General features: G+C 37.7%; 1 protein-coding gene across 1 annotated transcript in view; it reads right to left on the bottom strand.

The window, feature by feature from the left end:
* Positions 1 to 19,404, bottom strand: part of HMCN1 (hemicentin 1) — a 537,345-nt gene that overhangs the window by 312,541 nt on the left and 205,400 nt on the right. Inside the window, exons 7-10 of the mRNA XM_052653879.1 lie at positions 8,543 to 8,663; positions 7,216 to 7,479; positions 5,086 to 5,230; positions 658 to 779 (exon numbers count right to left, since the gene is read on the bottom strand). Of these exons, the coding sequence (XP_052509839.1) occupies positions 658 to 779; positions 5,086 to 5,230; positions 7,216 to 7,479; positions 8,543 to 8,663 (652 nt within the window). The remainder of the gene's footprint in view (positions 1 to 657; positions 780 to 5,085; positions 5,231 to 7,215; positions 7,480 to 8,542; positions 8,664 to 19,404) is intronic.

Genomic DNA, 19,404 nt, shown 5'->3' with positions numbered 1-19,404 from the left:
TGATAATATATGGTAGTTCTGGTTTCTAAAGAATTCTGGAGATAGGAGGAAAAAATGATAATATAATGAGAGCCTTGTCTATTTATAGGAAGCTTACTATTTAAATGTGAATTAATTAGCATGACTCCTGTCCCTCTCAATACCAATACTGTAATTACTGAGGTCCTGTGTTTTTGAATGTTGACACTTAGGGTCTTCAACTCAGATGTCAGAATCCATCCACAAAAGCACTTTGCATATTATAAACATGGGAAGAGAAAGGGAAAGTTGAACCTTGCTATTCTAAAGATGGATCTCTCCCTTGTTTTCTCAAAGGAGAATGCCATATGAGGATTTCAAAATATTAAACCCCTACAATAATAATAACATCAACAATAATTTTAAAAACATGTTTATTAGTTGTTTCTATGTGCCTGATTCTATCCTGTGCTTAACATATACTCTCTCACTTAATCCTCATAATTTCTCCATGAAAAAAGAGACTATTACTGCTATTATCATCATTTTAGAGTGGGAAAACCAAGGCACTGAGTTCTTAGGTAACTGGTCCAAGGCAGGTCTCACAAGTTAATACAGAGCGAAGCCTGGTTAACAAACATCCCATTTCCATACCTGCATTGATACTGAGGCAACTGCCAAGGAATTAGTGATAATTACCTGACACGTCGAAGAACGTCTGTGCTCGCCCAGTCCCTGCACTACTGACAGCGATGCACTCGTAGGGGCCTTCGTCAGACAGAGCGACCTCTTCAATATCCCATGTCACGCGGGCAGATTCTCTGCAGCAAGAACATAGAGCCGTGCTTAGTTACTACAAACACAAGACCAGGCTGAGCAGTGATTCCACTATTTGTTTTAGTCATTCAAATGAACAAAGAGAACAGTTCAAAGAAAGTAAATTGATTAAACTGCAGATTTCTCTGTAGCTTAAAACTATACACCTCTTACATTTTAAATAGAAAGTGAAGCTTCTCTAATCTGAGCAAAAAAACAAGGACAGTAACTTTGGTTTTGTTTTTTTCTATTGATCTTCCTAGGTCCTAACAGGAGAAATCATTTCCAAATGTGAGAATAATTTTAAAGAGGCTGTGGATAGAAGAATGAACCTTTTTTGCTGAGAAAATATCATGGAGACATCTTTAATTTTTCTCAAAAGTCATTTCAAAAACACTGCCGATAGTTTTACCACTTTTGATTTTCACTTTTTTCGCATCCATATGTCTACTTTCTTTTGACTATTATTTTTTGATCAGGCCTCTCCTTTGCTGTTTAGAAATACAGTCTGTGCCTGTCCAGTTATGGAGACTATAAATTTCTTTAAGAAAATATTCTCTGACTAGGTCAAAATAACTAAATAAATAAGATTTTCAAAAATTGGCAGAAAAACACTGCTTAAATCTTCTCTCCTTCCCCTCTCTTTTCAAGTTTTTGGTCATTTTCAGTGGGATTTAGCCAAAGCAACTGAACCAGGTAATTAACAAATATGAAGGTAGAAAACAGAATTTTTTGGTTCTCAAAAAGATAAATTCTCTTTAACTTTTTTATGTATAAGCTCCACATAAGACTATATACCATATCTGGTTCAATACGTGTATACAATGAGTAAAAAAAAAAAAGATCAGTTTTATAATCAAAGTTGTCATTTAAGTAAAACAAATCTTTTTCCTATATTATATATTCACTCATTTAATAAAAATATATACTCTGCCCTCTAGCAGGGCTTCCCTGGTAGCTCAGATGGCAAAGAATCTGCCTGCAACGTGGGAGACCCAGGTTCAATCCCTGGGTTGGGAAGATCTCCTGGAGAAGGACCTGGCAACCCATTCCAGTATTCTTGCCTGGAGAATCCCATGGACAGAGAAGCCTGGTGAGCTACAGTAAAGTGGGCTTTGTAACATGGGGTTACAAAGAGTCAGACACGACTGAAGCAACTTAGCACACATGTCCTCTAACATTTCAATTTGTTACTCATCTTCTGGCAGTGTCTTAGTAATAGCCACTTAATTCTTATTTAAAAGATTCTGATAACCTATAAAATAAGCATTATATTATTCTAAAATATGATTGTCATACTTTCATATTTTTTCTTATTTATAACATTTTTTAAACATTAAAGACATGGATAAAATGACCCAGTGCAGAGTCAAGATACCTTTCATTGAAGCTGAAAATGTACAAGATACATTCCTCACAGTAATAACTCCAGAGCCCTCCCAATTCAAATGAATGGGACTCACTATAAAGAATTCATTGAGCTCTTAACGTACATTTACCACTAACCTATATTTAAAAGAAAGTCAAAACACAGGTTCCTGCCATCAGAAAAGTGAGAAAGTAAGCAAGGTGACCATTCCATATATTTTAGTAACTGGGAATATGTCCCTCAGTTAATACTGTTTCCTTTCACATGTGTCTCTGCATTAGGTGTCAGCGGTCCTTACTGCCCCATTGAGAAGAAAATGGAGTATGACTTACTCTTTGCTGCACTGATCACCTAAGATGCATCTTGAATGCTTTAGAGCAGTATGCTAAACTCAAGTTTACAACTGCCATTATCTAGAAGGTACTGGTAAGTTCCAGGAAGGTAGAAGTTTGAATTATACACATTTTTTTGTGCCTTCTGCAGTGCTTACTTCAGGGCCAAGTATATGTTAGGATTCATTAAAAACTTAAGACACATGGAAATTTTAGAATAGAAAGCAGCAATTCCTCTAGTCTTAGGGTCCTTTCTTTAAAAACAAGAAAGTAAGGTGGGAGGGGGTGTTCAGGATGGGGAACACGTGTACACCCATGGCGGATTCACGTTGACGTATGGCAAACCAGTACAATATTGTAAAGTAATTAGCCTCCAATTAAAATAAATAAATTTAAATTAAAAAATAAAAAAAAATAAACACAAGAAAGTAGGGAGAAGGACAAGTAATTTATTCAAAGGCATGTAACCAGTGTATGGGTTGCTTAAGAGAACATTCTTTAGTATTATATTTATTCCTATCTCATTTATGAAATCATTACATGAAAACAATTCTCCTTTTCATGTAGCCTTATCACTAAGGCATTATCCTCTGTCCATGGAATTCTCCAGGCAAGAATACTAGAGTGGGGGGCCATTCCCTTCTCCAGGGGATCTTCCCAACCCAGGGATCGAACCCAGGTCTCCTGCATTGCAGGCAGATTCTTTACCATAAAAGCCACCAGGAAAGTTCACTAAGATTGTCTGGCCACAATAAAAAGTTTGGAAGGAACGGCCTTTGGAACAGGGGAAGGCACACGTCAGTTAGAAATGAGTCTTGTGCTCATGGAAATGAATTCTCCCCCACGTCCCCTAGAAATCATCGTGACTCACACAGCAAAAGATCCAGTCATGCATCTGGAGTTGTCAGGAAATCCAGGGCAGAGATGTGCGAGTGAACGGGGATTAGAGCATCAAATCCATCATCACCCATGCCCAATTTTGTCTCTAGACTCTTACATCTAGAGAACTTAACAAATGTCAGCAAGGCATGTCACATCTCTGGGCCACAGAGTTGGAAAAATGCAAGAAAGAATCCTTGTGGTTTACCTCAGAGGAATTGGGTGAATTAATAAATTAATGTTTATAAAGAATCTCAACGGTCTTTCAGAAATGTTACTATTTAAATCCAAAGCAGAATTGTTTGATTTCATCAGTTAGGTATGTGACTTTATCATCTGATGTCTTGGTCCGCTAATGTTGCTGGTTATTAACTATGCAGCTAAGGGAATCATCAAAACGTATGTTAAGAAAGTAGCAGGAAATAAGAAGACCAATCTTTACCTAATGGAAAATTCAAGTTATGATAAACATTCTTGCCACAGCTTTTGCTTTAAATGACCCCATGAGGAGATTGTACAAGCTAAGATTTGTCAAAACTTAACATATTACAGAAGCTATTTATGTGAATATTGAGTTACCAGTGTGAAAGTTTTATAAAATAATACTTAGAGTTTTTCTCCTTGAATGTAGTTTGTTTTATAGTAAATTAACAACAACAAAAAAGTTTTCCAGAAATCATCCTCTAGTTTTCAAGGTCTACTTAATGTTTATCATTAGACGACTTAAATTTGTCCAGAAAATTCACCGGTCTTCTCAAGGAAAGTTGGTGCCCTCTAGCCCACTCCCATTGATTTGTGGCTGCAGTGTGTGTGTGTGTGCTAAGTCGATTTAGCAGTGTCTGACTCTTTGTGACCCTCCAGGCTACTCTGTCTATGGGATTCTCCAGGCAAGAATACTGGAATGGGTTGCCATGTGCCCTCCTCAAGGGGATCTTATCCACCCAAAGATGGAACCCCAGTCTCTTACGTCTCCTGACAGCATCCCAGCAGACATTTCACCCTTTCCTCCTGGCTCCCTGGGCTCCAGCTACTCTGGCTTCCTTCCTGTCTTTCTTCCCCACATGCCTGGCAGACTCTGGCTTTAGTGTACTTGCACTGATTGTTGCTGGTATGTGAACACTCCTCCCTGGATATCTGCAGGACCATCTCGTTCACCATGTTCAGGTCCTTACTCAAATGTCTCTACTATGAATTTTTAAATTGCAGCTTGGCCAAAATCATATGCCCTTCACCAACCAGTAATTATGTGCCTGAAATAACCTGCTCTACTTTTTATTGTAACACATCAGATTCACTTATCATAACACTTTAAATCAGATTCAGAGACCTATTTACCCTCAAGTCACTGAAGTTTAAACTTCAGGGTCTTTTCATTTGCAAGGTCTCTTGCAAGGTTCAGTACCTAACTTTGTATTCATAATTTTGTATTCTTCGTCTTATCAAGGGACTCTCAAACTATAAAATTCAGATCCTATAAAACCTGCAATCAACTCTTAAATGTATTCCAGCATTTATTATATTACCATAAATACTTATCATCTATTTCTGTCTTCCTTCTTTACAATATAAGCTCTACAAAGGTACAGAATCGTGTCTGTTTTGCTCAGTGTTATACCCCAAGACTATGAAGCAAATAAGAATGTATAATGAATATGCAGACTAACATAAATATCTATCTGTATTTCTGATGTTTCATGCTATTAAATATTACTAACAGAAGCATTTACACACTTTAAATACTGGTCGACTCCAAGCGTAACTCCATTTCTGACAAAACTCAAGGTAAAAGGCAAAAGACTGTCAATAGCGCAGGGAATCTGGCCCGGCTGCAGGTAGTAGCCCGGGGTTTTCTCAGGCATTGTAACTTTCGGAGCATCTGGGGAAAAAAGAACATGGGCAAGAAGGTCACAGTGATATTTGGTACTTCCTGTTAATCCGTCCAAAACTTTATGCTTAAACTATTCCAGTAAATTCTCTGCATTTCAGTTAATCTAAACCACTAAAAATCACTTTAATTATCTTTCTTTGTTCCAAGTTTATTAATTTCTGGATTATCTCCAGAAAGTACTCATTGACTCTATGACTCCACTGATTTTAAGGCCTAATATATTTTTTTTTTACCAGCAAGATAGAAAACAAAATAACCAAATAAGTTACAAAGCATCATCAATTGTAGAAGAGAGTTTAATTCTGAAAATGTAAAGGTATGTAAGAACCCACATAGCTTAGAATTGAATTCATAGTGTAACTATTTCCAGAAAAAGAGTGAAAAAATTGATTTCTTAAGAATCCAATAGTTTTTTAAGCATTCAGTTCAGGGGCTAAAGCAACTAACTCTGTATATGGTCTCTGATGAAATACTGAGATTGGTTCTACTATGATCTTTTCTCAACATTAAACAATAGAGTTGTTCCTGAATATAAATATAAACCTTCTATATTTATGATAAATTGTTACTGCTCCATCCAGTAGGGCAACATTAGAATCAATCTTTCTATATCTGTTCAATATATATGGTTGGATGGCATCACCAACTTGATGGACAAGAGTTTGAGCAAGCTCCGGGACTTGGTGATGGACAGGGAAGCCTGGCGTGCTGCAGCCCATGGGGTCACAAAGAACTGGACACAACTGAGTGACTGAACTGATATCTGCGTCAGTCCATGGTTCAAGCTACACACAGTTTTAAAGTTTTGGTCAAATTCAGTCATCAGCATTTGGAAATAATAGCAAATATATAAGTAACTAGCCTACTAACTAACCAACCAACTAACCAAATAAAGGCAAACTCATCATGCTATTTACAATGAACTATTGATTACTATATAGAAGGTTTCTGATAATCATATATAAACTTTAGCCAAATTAGACAGCTTAATCAAACATTTAACACAAGTCCCAGGCTTTTTATGGGGAGTAAGAGCATCACTTCATGGCAAATAGATGGGGAAACAGTGAGAAAGTTTATTTTCTTGGGCTCCAAAATCACTGCAGATGGTGACTGCAGCCATGAAATCAAAAGACGCTTGGTCCCTGGAAGAAAAGCTATGACAAACCTAGACAGCAAATTAAAAAGCAGAGACATTACTTTGCCAACAAAGGTCCGTCTGGTCAAAGCTATGGCTTTTCCAGTAGTCATGTATGGATGTGGGAGTTGGACCGTAAAGAAAGCTGAGTGCCGAAGAATTGATGCTTTGAACTGTGGTGTCAGAGAAGACTCTTCAGAGTCCCCTGGACTGCAAGGAGATCAAACTGGTCAATCCTAAAGGAAATCAGTCCTGAATATTCACTGGAAAGACTGATGCTGAAGCTGAAGCTCCAATACTTTAGCCACCTGATGCAAAGAACTGACTCATCTGAAAAGACCCTGATGCTGGGAAAGATGGAAGGCGGGAGAGAAGGGGATGACAGAGGATGAGGTGGTTGGATGGCATCACCAACTCGATGGACATGAGTCTGAGTAAACTCCGGGAGTTGGTGATGGACAGGGAAGCCTGGCGTGCTGCAGTTCATGGGGTCTCAAAGAGTCAGACACGACTGATCGACTGAACTGAACTGAAGAGCATCAGAATTTCCCAGTTCAAGTTCTTACACTGATTGAAGTAAGATTCTAAGATCTACAGATTTTGAATCTACTAAGATTCTCAGATCTACAAATCAGTGAGATTTAACATGAAATTTTGAAATTTTTTTTTAATGGTTAAGAAAAGTTGTTGCCTATGTGTAAATGCTTTTCCACACAGTGACTCAGTAATAATGTGAGGATATTATTTTTTACTTTAGAGTCCATTTTTTACTTATAAGACCACATAAACCCCTTAAACTATCAATACTCCAGTGATGAATAAAGTGACATCTTACCTGGGACAATACTAGAGAAGGAAACACTTGACACTCTCTGGAAGAGAAAATCATCCTTATCATAGCCTGTTACTTTGAGAAAGAAAGCTTCATTTGGTGGTATAAAATCAGAAATATTCCATATGCCATAAGGTTTTCTATCAGGATAATATTTAACAGGAATAGTCTTAAGAGAACTGCCTGAGATACTCAGAAGTTCAAGACGATCTACTCTAGCTGGGATGGAAATTCCAGAAGTATTCAGCAGCACATAGGTAGGTATTCCTACAAGAGAAAGAATTTATCATTTATAAGTAATATGCACCCTAGGTTATCTATCAAGTAAGTTTTATATTATAACAGCAGGTAACCAGGATCATATATATGAGTACTACAGGCTGTCCCAAAAACTGTGTCTCAGTTGTGGAATCTTGTCTACACAAATAAAAAAAGTTTATGACCAGAGAAATACAGGAAACCATAGATAATGACTTTTAAGTTATCTAATCATGTTTATATGTAGAAAATTAGAATTATGAATATTGCATATTTGTATTATATGAATATTTTTAAAGATTCATTATTTTGTATCCTCCTAGTAACTGAAGCAATAAAAATAAAAGAACAATCAGAAAAAAAGAAATTTAAAGTCACAGTAGGACTAAGCCTTCTTTTCAGCTACAGAACAATAAATCTTCTTGCATGAATAAAAATAAGATGAAAAAGCACCTTTCAAATCAATAATAATTTCATCTTGGAACATATAATGCTGTGTGATATCTTCAGCGTTTTAACTATATACCACACACTCTATATTTTCACCTTGACAACAGGTAAGTAAGATGCTAGTAAGAAAAAGGCCCAAGATCTAGGTCAGCAGTTTTCAAAGTTTAGTAAGTATAGGAATCAATGAGGTGCTTGTTAAAGTGTACATTCCTGGGACCTGGAGAAGGAAATGGCAACCCACTCCAGTATTCTTGCCTGGGAAATCTTATGGATAGAGGAGACTGACAGGCTACCATTCATGCAGTTGCAAAAGAGTTGGATGTGCCTTAGTGACTAAACGACAAAACTGGGACCTACTGTCTATAATTTTCATTCAGGAAATCTGAGGTAGGCCCCAGGAACCTTAACTTTTGATAAGCTCCCCAAGTGAGTTCAGTATCACTGGTCTTTGGACCATACTTCAAGAAACAATGACTATGACAGGAGTGTAATCATATTTCAAATAAAGATGTCATGTTTCCCAATTTTACTGAAGAACTACAAAATTACAAAACCGCAGTCTGAGAAGTACTTTGCACTTCAATATCTACTATGCCAATTGAGCTAATACACAAATACAAACCTTGCACCGGTCTGCTGACTGTTTTTTTGAAGTCCAGGGTGGGCTTTCGGGAAAAACCAGCTCGAAAGTCAATAGTACTGAGGCCAGTAATGCGAACAGAGTGCCTTCCAGTGCTAGACGTCTGAAAAATGTTTAATGACAAATTCCATCAGCAGGTAATCCAGGGTGCTGGTCACACTAAACACTGAAAAGCCAAAGAAACTGCAGAGCATTCTGTTAGACATGATGTCCGCTCATTGTGGCCTTTATCTGGGTGTTTTGAACTTAACCGTGATTCCATAACTTCAATGCAAGTTTTGTAATACATATCCAGGGGGCCTGAAGCCTATACAATTGAGTATTATATTGCACGCTCAGTGGTAAAAGATAGAGAGGCACAGTCATAGTGAATGGACTTGATTCACAAGGTGGATGTTCAAGAATCAAGACACTAAATAGAATGGAGGAAATATTTGCAAATCACATATCTAATAAACAATCATTATCCAGAATTATCCAGAATATATAAAGAGCTTTTACAATTCAACAATTTAAAAAGCAATAACAGCAGCAATTAAAATGAGGCAAAGTATTTGAATAAACATTTTTCCAAAGAAGATATAAAATGGCCAATAAGCACATGAAAAGATGCTTGATATCATTATCCATTAAGGAACTGCAGATCAAAACCACAGTAAAATCCCACTTTAAACTATTAGGATGGCTGCAGTCTTTAAAAAAAATAAAAGGCAGGCAAGTGAGGAGGGATAAATTGGGAGATTCGGATTGACATATACACACTACTATATATAAAATAGATTATTAATAAGGACTTACTGTATAACACAGAAAACTCTACTCAACACTCTGTAATAGCCTATAAAAGAATCTAAAAGAGGGAAAATGTTTATGTATAACTGATTTGCTTTGCTGTATACCTGAAACCGACACCACTGTGAATCAATTATAACCCAATAAAATCTTTTTAAAGAAGACGAAAATATGTGGGAAGAGTGTGAAGAAATTATAAACCACATGCATTGCTGGTGAAAATATAAAATGGTACAGCTGATTTGAAAAATATCTTTGTAGTTCCTCAAAAATTAAACAGCATTACCACAAAAAAAAAAAGGAAAAGAAATGAATATTCATGAAATAAATGAATGACTAAACCTTCTCCCCTAAACATCATCCAGGTTCTATTATGGAAAATATTTCCTTTCTCTTTGCTTAGGGAAGATACAGCCAGGACAAGCACCAGAGTCAATTATCAACTAACTTTTAGCTGACCAGCATCTTCAGCTCAGCAGTGCCCAGTCAAGGCACTCAGTTAGCGAGATACGAGTATGAGTGAAAAAATAAAGTCCTCACCCTCTGAGAGCTTATGGCCAGTGAGGAAGTCAGATGGAGGAAGAGAAATCTCCAACGCAATACAGTAAATGCAGTGACAGAATTACAGAAAAGGTAGAGAGAAAAGAAATGTATTAAAGGAGCACAGACTAGGTTGTAGTTCAGTTAAAGCCTCCTAAAGGAGATGAATAAGATATTGAATAGCTGAGAGCTGGTCACCTCTATGTGCAAAAATAATAAATAATTTGGATTAGGACCACAGGATAAAACACTAACATTTATTGGGCACTTTCTTTGTGTCCAGACTTTTTGCATACATTGGCTTATTTGTTTTTCATGACAACTGTGTAAGGTAGATACCATCATTAGCCCCATGGCACAGATAAACAGACTGAGGCACCAAAGCATTAAATACCTTGCCCAAGTTCACAAGGTTTCCCAACTTTCCTAACATTGCAGAAGTCGGGTTTTAACCCAAAGGTCAGACTCTGGGCTCTTTTCCACTGTGCCAGATTGTCTCCCAAGGGCAAGGTAAGTCAGAGTGAACCCCTACCTCAGTATCTCTCTACCTATGATTTGAGGGCCAACTATGTCTATACCTACACAAAATCACCTGGATTGTTTGTAAAAATACAGACTCCGAGCTCCAGCCAAAATTTACTGGTCAGTGGCGTCTAGGACTATGCATATAATATATGGTTATATATGGCTACAAGGCTCTGCAAACCACACAGCTTTCCCTAAATCCCTGTGACTCATGTGGCAATGAGTACAGAAAAGATCAGGAGATATGTATGTCCCTGTTGCTACCAATCATATTCCCCACTGAGAAGAACCTGCAGAAACTCAAAGCAAAGGAAAATGAAGGTGAAGGGAAAGAAAAAAACATTATATCTTCTTAAAAAATGTGGTCCATTCTTAGCATAAATGATGTTCCTAATTACCATGGCTCATTTTATAGGGCTTACAAAATATGGTAAGTGCAGAAGTCTCAGTACACTTATTCCATTATTTCTAAAGGAAAATGTATTATGAATTAACAGATATAAAAGGAAACTATATATCATAATCCAATTTTAAATTGAGGATCTCCTACAGGGCTATTTAAAACCTTGAAAAGTCTATATTCAACTGCCTTAATAATGAGAGCTTTACTGAAAATACTATGTCTACTAGTTTCTTGTCAAGGAGAAACAAAATAGTCAATATTATGAATTGATTTAGATTTTTTTCACTGACATTATCTATTGCTGTTAGTTGCCTTGTTGCTCAGAAAGTCCCCTATGATAAAACAGCTACTGAGAGGTTATCAAGGGCAAATGTGATACACACTTCGCCTAATGACTGCTATCAAGTACTAACCATCTACCAAGTGTTTTGTACACAAACCAACTGATAATAAGTCCATTTCCAAAGTGGTGCTTACAGGGAACTCTGCTCAATGTTATGTGGCAGCCTGGATGGGAGGGGAGTTTGGGGAGAATGGATACACATATTGTGAGTGGCTGAGTCCCTTAGCTATCCACCTGAAACTATCACAACATTGATAATCAGCTATACTTCAGTACAAAATAAAAAGGTTTTTTTTTAAGTGATGTGTATTATCTGAGAAAAATTAGAAATTACCCACATGTTCGAAAATATGGTATCCTGCTGGTAAATAATCAGAGAAGGCAATGGCAACCCACTCCAGTACTCTAGCCTGGAAAATCCCATGGACGGAGGAGCCTGGCAGGCTGCAGTCCATGAGGTTGCAAAGAGTTGGACATGACTGAGCGACTTCACTTTCACTTTTCACTTTCATGCATTGGAGAAGGAAATGGCAACCCACTCCAGTGTTCTTGCCTGGAGAATCCCAGGGACGGAGGAGCCTGGTGGGCTGCCATCTATGGGGTCGCACACGACTGATGCAACATAGCAACAGCAGCAGCTGGCAAACAATACATTAAAAATAAAGCTGGGCTGATGAACAGGGAGTCTCTTACAATCTCTACAAAATTATTATAAATTAATCTTGATCCAAATAACATACGAAAAAAGTGGGTGGGGATAGGACGTAGGTAAACTCTGAGAAAAGCTAAAAATATGACACATAATTAAAGAAGATTGTAATTTCTTATTTATATATTATACTGTAAACAGTAGGAATCCCTGCATAGATTTGAAAGAGTTTGTAAGTAAAAGGTATTTCCAACTGAGTTAGTTTTTATGTACAATGACATCCAACTCTGGGTTAATCAGAGGAATAGGAGCAAAAGATATCACAAATAAACCACAATTATTCATTTAAAAATATAATGCCAGGAAATATTTTAAACTAAGTTAGTTAAAAATGACCTCTGATACTCACTTATTATTCTTGAATCATTCTCTTGAAAGAATTACAATAATACTTGGACAATATTTTAGGAACAGAAAATATCACATTCAATATCTTCATGAGAAAGTGCTAACAATTTATTATTTTAATCTGTTGTCTTAAAGTAAGCTATTATTTTAGTCTGTTTCTTAGCTGACCTCCCTCTTTCAAGTATTACTGTCATAGGAACAAAAAGATTTTAGGAATAATGATGGTAAAATGTATCAGTAACTGGAAAAAGGAGAAGGGTCCAACATACACAAAATGCATTCTGTACAGGAGGCTAAATCTTTTATGTAAATTACCATCTTTAATCCCCACAAAAGCCCATCTGAGATAATAGTATTATCACCTTCATTTCACAGAGCAGAAAGGTAGAGTCACTTGCTCAAAGTCACAGATAAACAGCAGGCAGCAGAGCTGGGCGAGAAGGCGATGGCGCCCACTCCAGCGCTCTTGCCTGGAGAATCCCATGGACGGAGGAGCCTGGTGGGCTGCAGTCCATGGGGCTGCGAAAAGTCGGACACGACTGAGCGACTTCACTTTCACATTTCACTTTCATGCATTGGAGAAGGAGCTGGCACCCCACTCCAGCGCTCTTGCCTGGAATCCCATGGACGGGGAGCCTGGTGGGCTGCGGTCCATGGGGCTGCGAAGAGTCAGACACGACTGAGCGACTTCACTTTCACGTTTCACTTTCATGCATTGGAGAAGGAGCTGGCACCCCACTCCAGTGTTCTTGCCTGGAGAATCCCAGGGACGGAGGAGCCTGGTGGGCTGCCATCTATGGGGTCACACGGAGTCAGACACAACTGATGCAACTTGGCAGCAGCAGCAGAGCTGGGATGTGAATTCAGTGAGAATCCAGAAACTGACCTCCACAGGTACACCATGTGCTTCTCATGATCATTTCAATGAACTGAAATACGCTGGTTTGGGGGTAAAGGCTGAAATATACCCAACTGCCCTACACAACAGAAGAGTAATATGGAATTTCGCTTCCCTGGTGGCTCGTCCAGTAAAGAATCCACCTGCAATGCAGGAGACCTGGGTTTGATTCCCTGGGTTGGGAAGATCCCCTGGAGAAGGGAGTAGCAACCCCTTCCGGTATTCAGGCCTGGGAAATTCCATGGACATAAGATCCTAGTGTCCATGGGGTTGCAAAGAGTCAGACACAGCTAAGTGAATATCTATATGGAATTCCTGACACTATTCACAGGAGAGAAGCAGAAACAAAATAGAGAAAAGAAGAATGGAGGGCAAGGAGAGAGCAAAAGGACACAAGTTACTTCAAGATAAACCCCAAACCGATAGTCAAATTTACTAAATTTACAAAACGGTCTTGTTACTGGATTTCCCAGAAATTTTTGAAGGACTGGGGTTTACCCAACATGGAGGCATAAAAGATTAGAATCAACACACAAGTAATCAGAGGCAAGGAGACCAAAACAAAGTAAACCTTCAGGAAACCCCAGAAGCACTGGGGAAAGGCTTTGGGTTCTAATGTGTTATGGACAGAGTGGGGTTGGAGGAGAATTAAAAGATAAGAAAGCCTTGGAGGGGCAAAGAAAATTTAGCTAATTTAGCTAATCTATGACTAAGTTAAATAGAGGGGAAGTGCAGCTGCGTATTTCTTACTCCTCTCTTCCTTTCTGGATAATTTTAGGCCCATTTTTCTACATACATAATTAAATTAGTATGACAAAAACCACTGCTTTGATGTTTTTTCTATTTGATCTTTATATCATGTAGATTTAAACTATGTGCTGTAATAAAGTGAGAATTTGGCTGCAAAAAGCATCTCTCCACCACAGAGTATCTAGAAGTATCACTTCCACATAGAGGCATCCTCACCTCGTGGTTCCTGTAGCTCATAACAGGGAAATTAAGGAGACTCACAGTGGTTCCAAGCATAACAGGAAACATCTAGACAGACACTGGACTGGGTTTGTATAAGCCTAAAATTCTAAGAGGTGCATTTTAAACAGCCTACCTCTTCATGTTATTTATAAAGGTTTATAATGTGTTACATTACTGCCCTGAGTTAGCATGTCTAGTTGGTCAAGTTGCAGAAGGGTCTGAGTCAGGAATACAGAGGCTGCTGTGATGTAAGCTGAGTTGAGGCAAAGATGAGGTTAGACTAGATACCTCCTGGCATTCTCTAGTTATAAACAGGCAGCCACACAAGAGAGTGAGAGAGACGCAGCAGCAGAGTGGACCAGAGTGTGGGCTTCTGAACTGAGAGTGAGTCTTTAAGAAATGAAGGAGCAGGGCAGGCTGAAGGACCATGGGGCAAGCACCATGGAGAGCTCCAGGGAAACTCTGTTGCTCTTCTGATACCTTCCTGGTCAACTATATTGCAGATGAATCTATTTTTAAGGCTAGACATCTATTAAATATTGAAAGTCTTCTCTACATAGAAAGCCCTTGAAGGCAAGAATTATATCAAATATATCACCTATAAAATACTATTCAATAGGTACTTAATACATGAAATTAATTTATTAATATCATTAATAATAAGGCCAACAAACACTTAACGGTGGCAGTTTCCCTTAGATTTCCCTAGGACCAACTGATGCCAGAGTCATCAAGAATTCATTGAATTTTTCTAGATACATTATGCTAAGTAAGGTCACACGATATCTCATTAAGCACCAAAAAGAAATTGGGGCCTAAAGAAATAATTACTTGCCTAGGTTTATACAGCAAGTTAAATGGCAATTACTCCAAGTTCAATACTCTAAGTCGATGCAAACATTCTAGGATGACATAATCTCTGGGTTGATTTGGACCCTATCGCATAAAAACAATAATATCCCCATCTATTCATTCACCATTCTAAATTTCTAAATGCACTCTCAACTTAGGAGGAGTCAGGTTAGTAGAGCGTTGGTAAACTTCTCTCTGGGGGGAAAAAAAAAAAAAAGCCCTAATTTGGGACATTTGCCAAATTCTGTGATGTAAATACTACCAAGTGGCTGATTTCAAGCTCCCAGCAGGATGTCACTGAGTTTGGAAGAGAAAGCACATAACTGACTCTCCATGAACCATTTATGAACCAGCTCCAGAAAACCATTAGGCCATGATAACAGTTCTGGCAAATGCCTTAGAAAGGAAGTGTAGTGTGTCTGTCACTCACAAAAATGTCTATATCATCCTAGAAGTGACACAATCTCTTCCTTTTTCTATGCACATTCTCCAGTCTTTTCCTCCACTAAAAAGAGGTCACATGTTGGGAAAGATTAAAGGCAAAAGGAGAAGAGGGTGACAGAAGATGAGATGGTTGGATGGCATCACCAATTCAATGGATATAAACTTGGGCAAACTTCGGCAGATGGTGAGGGGCACAGAGGCCTGGCGTGCTACAGTCCATGGGGTCGCAAAGAGTCAGACACGACTCGGCGACCGAACAGCAACAATGTTCTAAATACGTTGGTGCCTCCATCAGCTTTCCTGAGCATACGAAGTACAGCAGCCCATCAACCCTCACAAAACAGGTGACACTAGTGAGGAACGAACTTGCATTAAGCCAAGGAGAACACATCCTGGTACGAAATGTGAAGTCTGCCATGTTATAGATGAATTAAAATATGATTGCTAGAGTTGGCTTTAATTTCTCTCTCCTAAGGAGTTTCGATGTTAAATAAGCCAAAGTAAATAAAGCCTTTATGTCTATCTAGAATTGATAGAAAATATAGATACAGTTTACTATTTATACACACTCTGGAGAAGAACTAATTTAGTTTTACCACTCATGTGTCAGAAACTGTTTAAACATTTACCAACATCTAATTAATCGTGACAATATTAAGTAGGTATTATTTTCCCCTATTTTTCACAGACTTGGGTAGGTTTAGGTAATTTCTTCAAGGTCAAAAATGTATTAAGTAGTATATCTTAAATTAAAATAGATGTCCATCTACTTTCAAATCAGTTGCTCTTATATAACATACCATCATTTACAATGTAAAGAATACTATACTTTTAATCAAATATTTATTGAGAAGTTAACATGGGGTAGGATTTGTGCCAGTCAAAAAGATATAATGAAGCCAGCTAGATTTAAATACTAATATTTTACTAGTCATTGTTTGTTTTAAAAAATGTAATACAAGGAAAAAATGTAAATTCTGTATATATTCACATATACATACACAAACATACCCATTTAAATATAAATAAAATGTACATATATTTTTTAAAGGAAATATTCCATTTGATTGTCAATCTGATATTGGCAGACAAATATAACTGGGGAATATTCCAGGAAAAAAATCTACTACAGAGCATTCCATTGACCCTAAACACTGAATTAATGCCATAGCTAATCCATTTAAATAATACACCTGGTGTAGTCTGATTGCTTATTCAAAAGAGGTACCAGGTGGTAATAACTCGAGGCCAGCGTAATATGCTACTTGTGTGGTCCTTTGTTAGACTTGAGGTTTATTGTAATTCCTTAACAAGTTTATGCCATTTGAGCATTTCTAAAACTATCCTTATCCTGGAGAAAATGCATTAGTAGGTTCTGCCAACCAAAGTAACTATCTACAACCAGAAATATTTCTGCTAGTCTCAGAATCTCAATATAATCATGTGGTTGGGTACACTCCCTTCTCTACTTGGGAGATGATCCAAGGACAGTTTATCCAAATTTACTTAATGGAAACACCTCAGGGGATGTGCTACATCCCATGATCACACTGATAATCCTAGACTAATAGCAACAGTCTCTACCCACTAAACAGCATGGGTACTGACAACTATTTAATGTCTTTGCAACAAAGTTTCCCTTAAAGAGCAGCGCAGACAATCTGGCCTGAGAGTTTATGTGGTTATGTTCAAATAGCCTAGGTATAATTAAGCTGTCTGAATGGAAAGTTTACACTTCTTCTCAGAAAGAAGACCCAGGATTTCTAGCTTCCCTACAGATACAAATTTAGGGGCCTCAAACAACTGTCTCTTTTGTTTGTAATAATAACTTGGGGTTCATTTCAGTTACTTCTTTTGGCAAGTTTTCACCTGCATCAGAGACAACCTAAAACATCCCGGGTAGTTATATGAATTATACTGATAAGTTGACTCACTGTCTCCATTCAATGAAAGTGTTCGAATAAATCACGGTAAAGTAATCACTAGGGTTTCCTTGGTAAACCACAGAAGAAAAGCAGTCGCCACTGTAATAGTCAAATCATGGGCATAATAAAGTGTTCTGTGCCAGTACATCAACTGTGATCCAGACTAAACCAAAGCTTCTGCCTGCTTCCCTGGATATCATCAGAATACGTGAATTCATTTTTATTCAGGAATATTTATATAGTTCTTTCCCAGGCACTATGGCATATACTTGTGACAAAGTCTAGTCTACAGCAAAACTGAAAGCCAAAACCTGTACAGAAATAAATATGACATAATGGGGAAAAATTATGCAAAAGGGAGGTGGCAAAAAATTGCAATAGAAAGCCAGAGGGAAAAGAGTATATTCTGGATGAGAAAAGTCTTGATACAAGTGTTACCATTTGAGCTGAGCATTATTGGGAGTTATGCATCAGACATAAAATAAGAAAAGAAGAATATGCTAGAAAGAAGCAATAGCTTGAGAGAAAGCACAGACCAAGAGAATGTGGAAAGAGAAGATGGGAGACATTGCAAAGGTGTATCTGATTAGAGTAGAAAGGCACATGGTGGAAGATAACCAAAAAGACTGGTTGAGGCTCCATTTGGTGCTCCTTGAATACCATGCTAATGTCAACTAAGAGATGGGCTGTGTATTACACATGAGATTAAAACTGTTATGCAAAACATTCAAAAAAGCTGTTAGTAATTCCACTGACAGAGCAGACATTTTCCAGATAGCAGAGCGCATGAGAGATGGCACCAGGGATGTACTATCTAATCTCAGACATTTCTCCCCTTAAGAAAATACACATGTAAACTGCTATCCTTCATTAGCCATCCAAAAGGGAGATCCAAAGTCAGCAGCAATATTTATGTCAGTGGATTCAGCTCAGTTGGCCTTTACGCCAACCTGACACATTATTTTGGTATTTCATTCAGGAGCAAAATAAGGCCATTATCTTTACTTGCATTGTAATTCTCATCCTTTGTTTAGATATCACTAATTGTACACCAGATACTGTGTAACATCAGGACCAGAAGCTTCTTTGATGATGATTAGATATGGATTTAAAATACTGTGATAACAGATATTGCGTCTTTTTATTGTTTTCTTAATTACAGGAGACCAGGTTTAGAGACTTGTCTAAACAGTGTTCCTACTATCATCTTATCTCCTTCCTCACCCACAGATTAATCCTCAGTGACTGTTCTAATGATCATTAAGATGTACTTAGTGACCATTAAGTATCATGGAACATGGCCAGAATCAGACACTCAGTAAAGGTTTATTGAATGGATAACTGGATGAATAGGTGCGTTAGGCACAAGGAAAAACATCAGACGTGTAAAATATCCCCCTTCTAGGCAAGAGTTTTATTAGAGGAAATATCACTGGTAGCAATCCAAATCACCTAGAAAATGGGTTCAAATACTTCACAATCAGTTGCTAATCATACAGAAGAATGGTATCACTTGTACACATCTCAAAGTCAATAACAGACAACTTAACATCACTGGTCAGAGAGCAAGAACGGATTACCCTAGTGAACAGCTAGCTGAAGACTGCTGACTTAGAGCATGCTTAAATTAAAATGTTTGGATGATACAGAGACTCAGAACTTCATATATTCCTCCCCACTGTGGTCACAGAAAGTCAGACTCAATCTAGTTATATTTGGGGTGAGTCCATCAAAATAACTGTAATATCAAATTTGGCCACATTTATTTAAAATGTAACAGCAAAACACTTCATTATTGACTATCTGATGCACTCAGGAAGGACTGAGCAACTACTCTGTGCAAGGAACTGGGGGATAACACAGGCAGATGGGACTGTTTGTGATCCACTCAATAAAAGTTACTAATTTTATTTCACATAGCCTTTTTACTTAAACCTTTATTCCATATTATTCATGTTAAAATATCCATCTGTTTTATTTTCCTTACAAGACTGAGAGTTGTGAGGGAAAGAAACACTGATATTCTAGGACTTAAATGGAGTTACAATGAAAAATTAACTTTATAAAATTAAAGAATAAAAGTTAAGTATTTC

Source organism: Budorcas taxicolor, chromosome 16 (assembly GCF_023091745.1).
Source record: "Budorcas taxicolor isolate Tak-1 chromosome 16, Takin1.1, whole genome shotgun sequence".
In the NCBI taxonomy this organism is placed as follows: domain Eukaryota; kingdom Metazoa; phylum Chordata; class Mammalia; order Artiodactyla; family Bovidae; genus Budorcas; species Budorcas taxicolor.
This window is presented reverse-complemented; position numbering and strand designations above follow the sequence as displayed.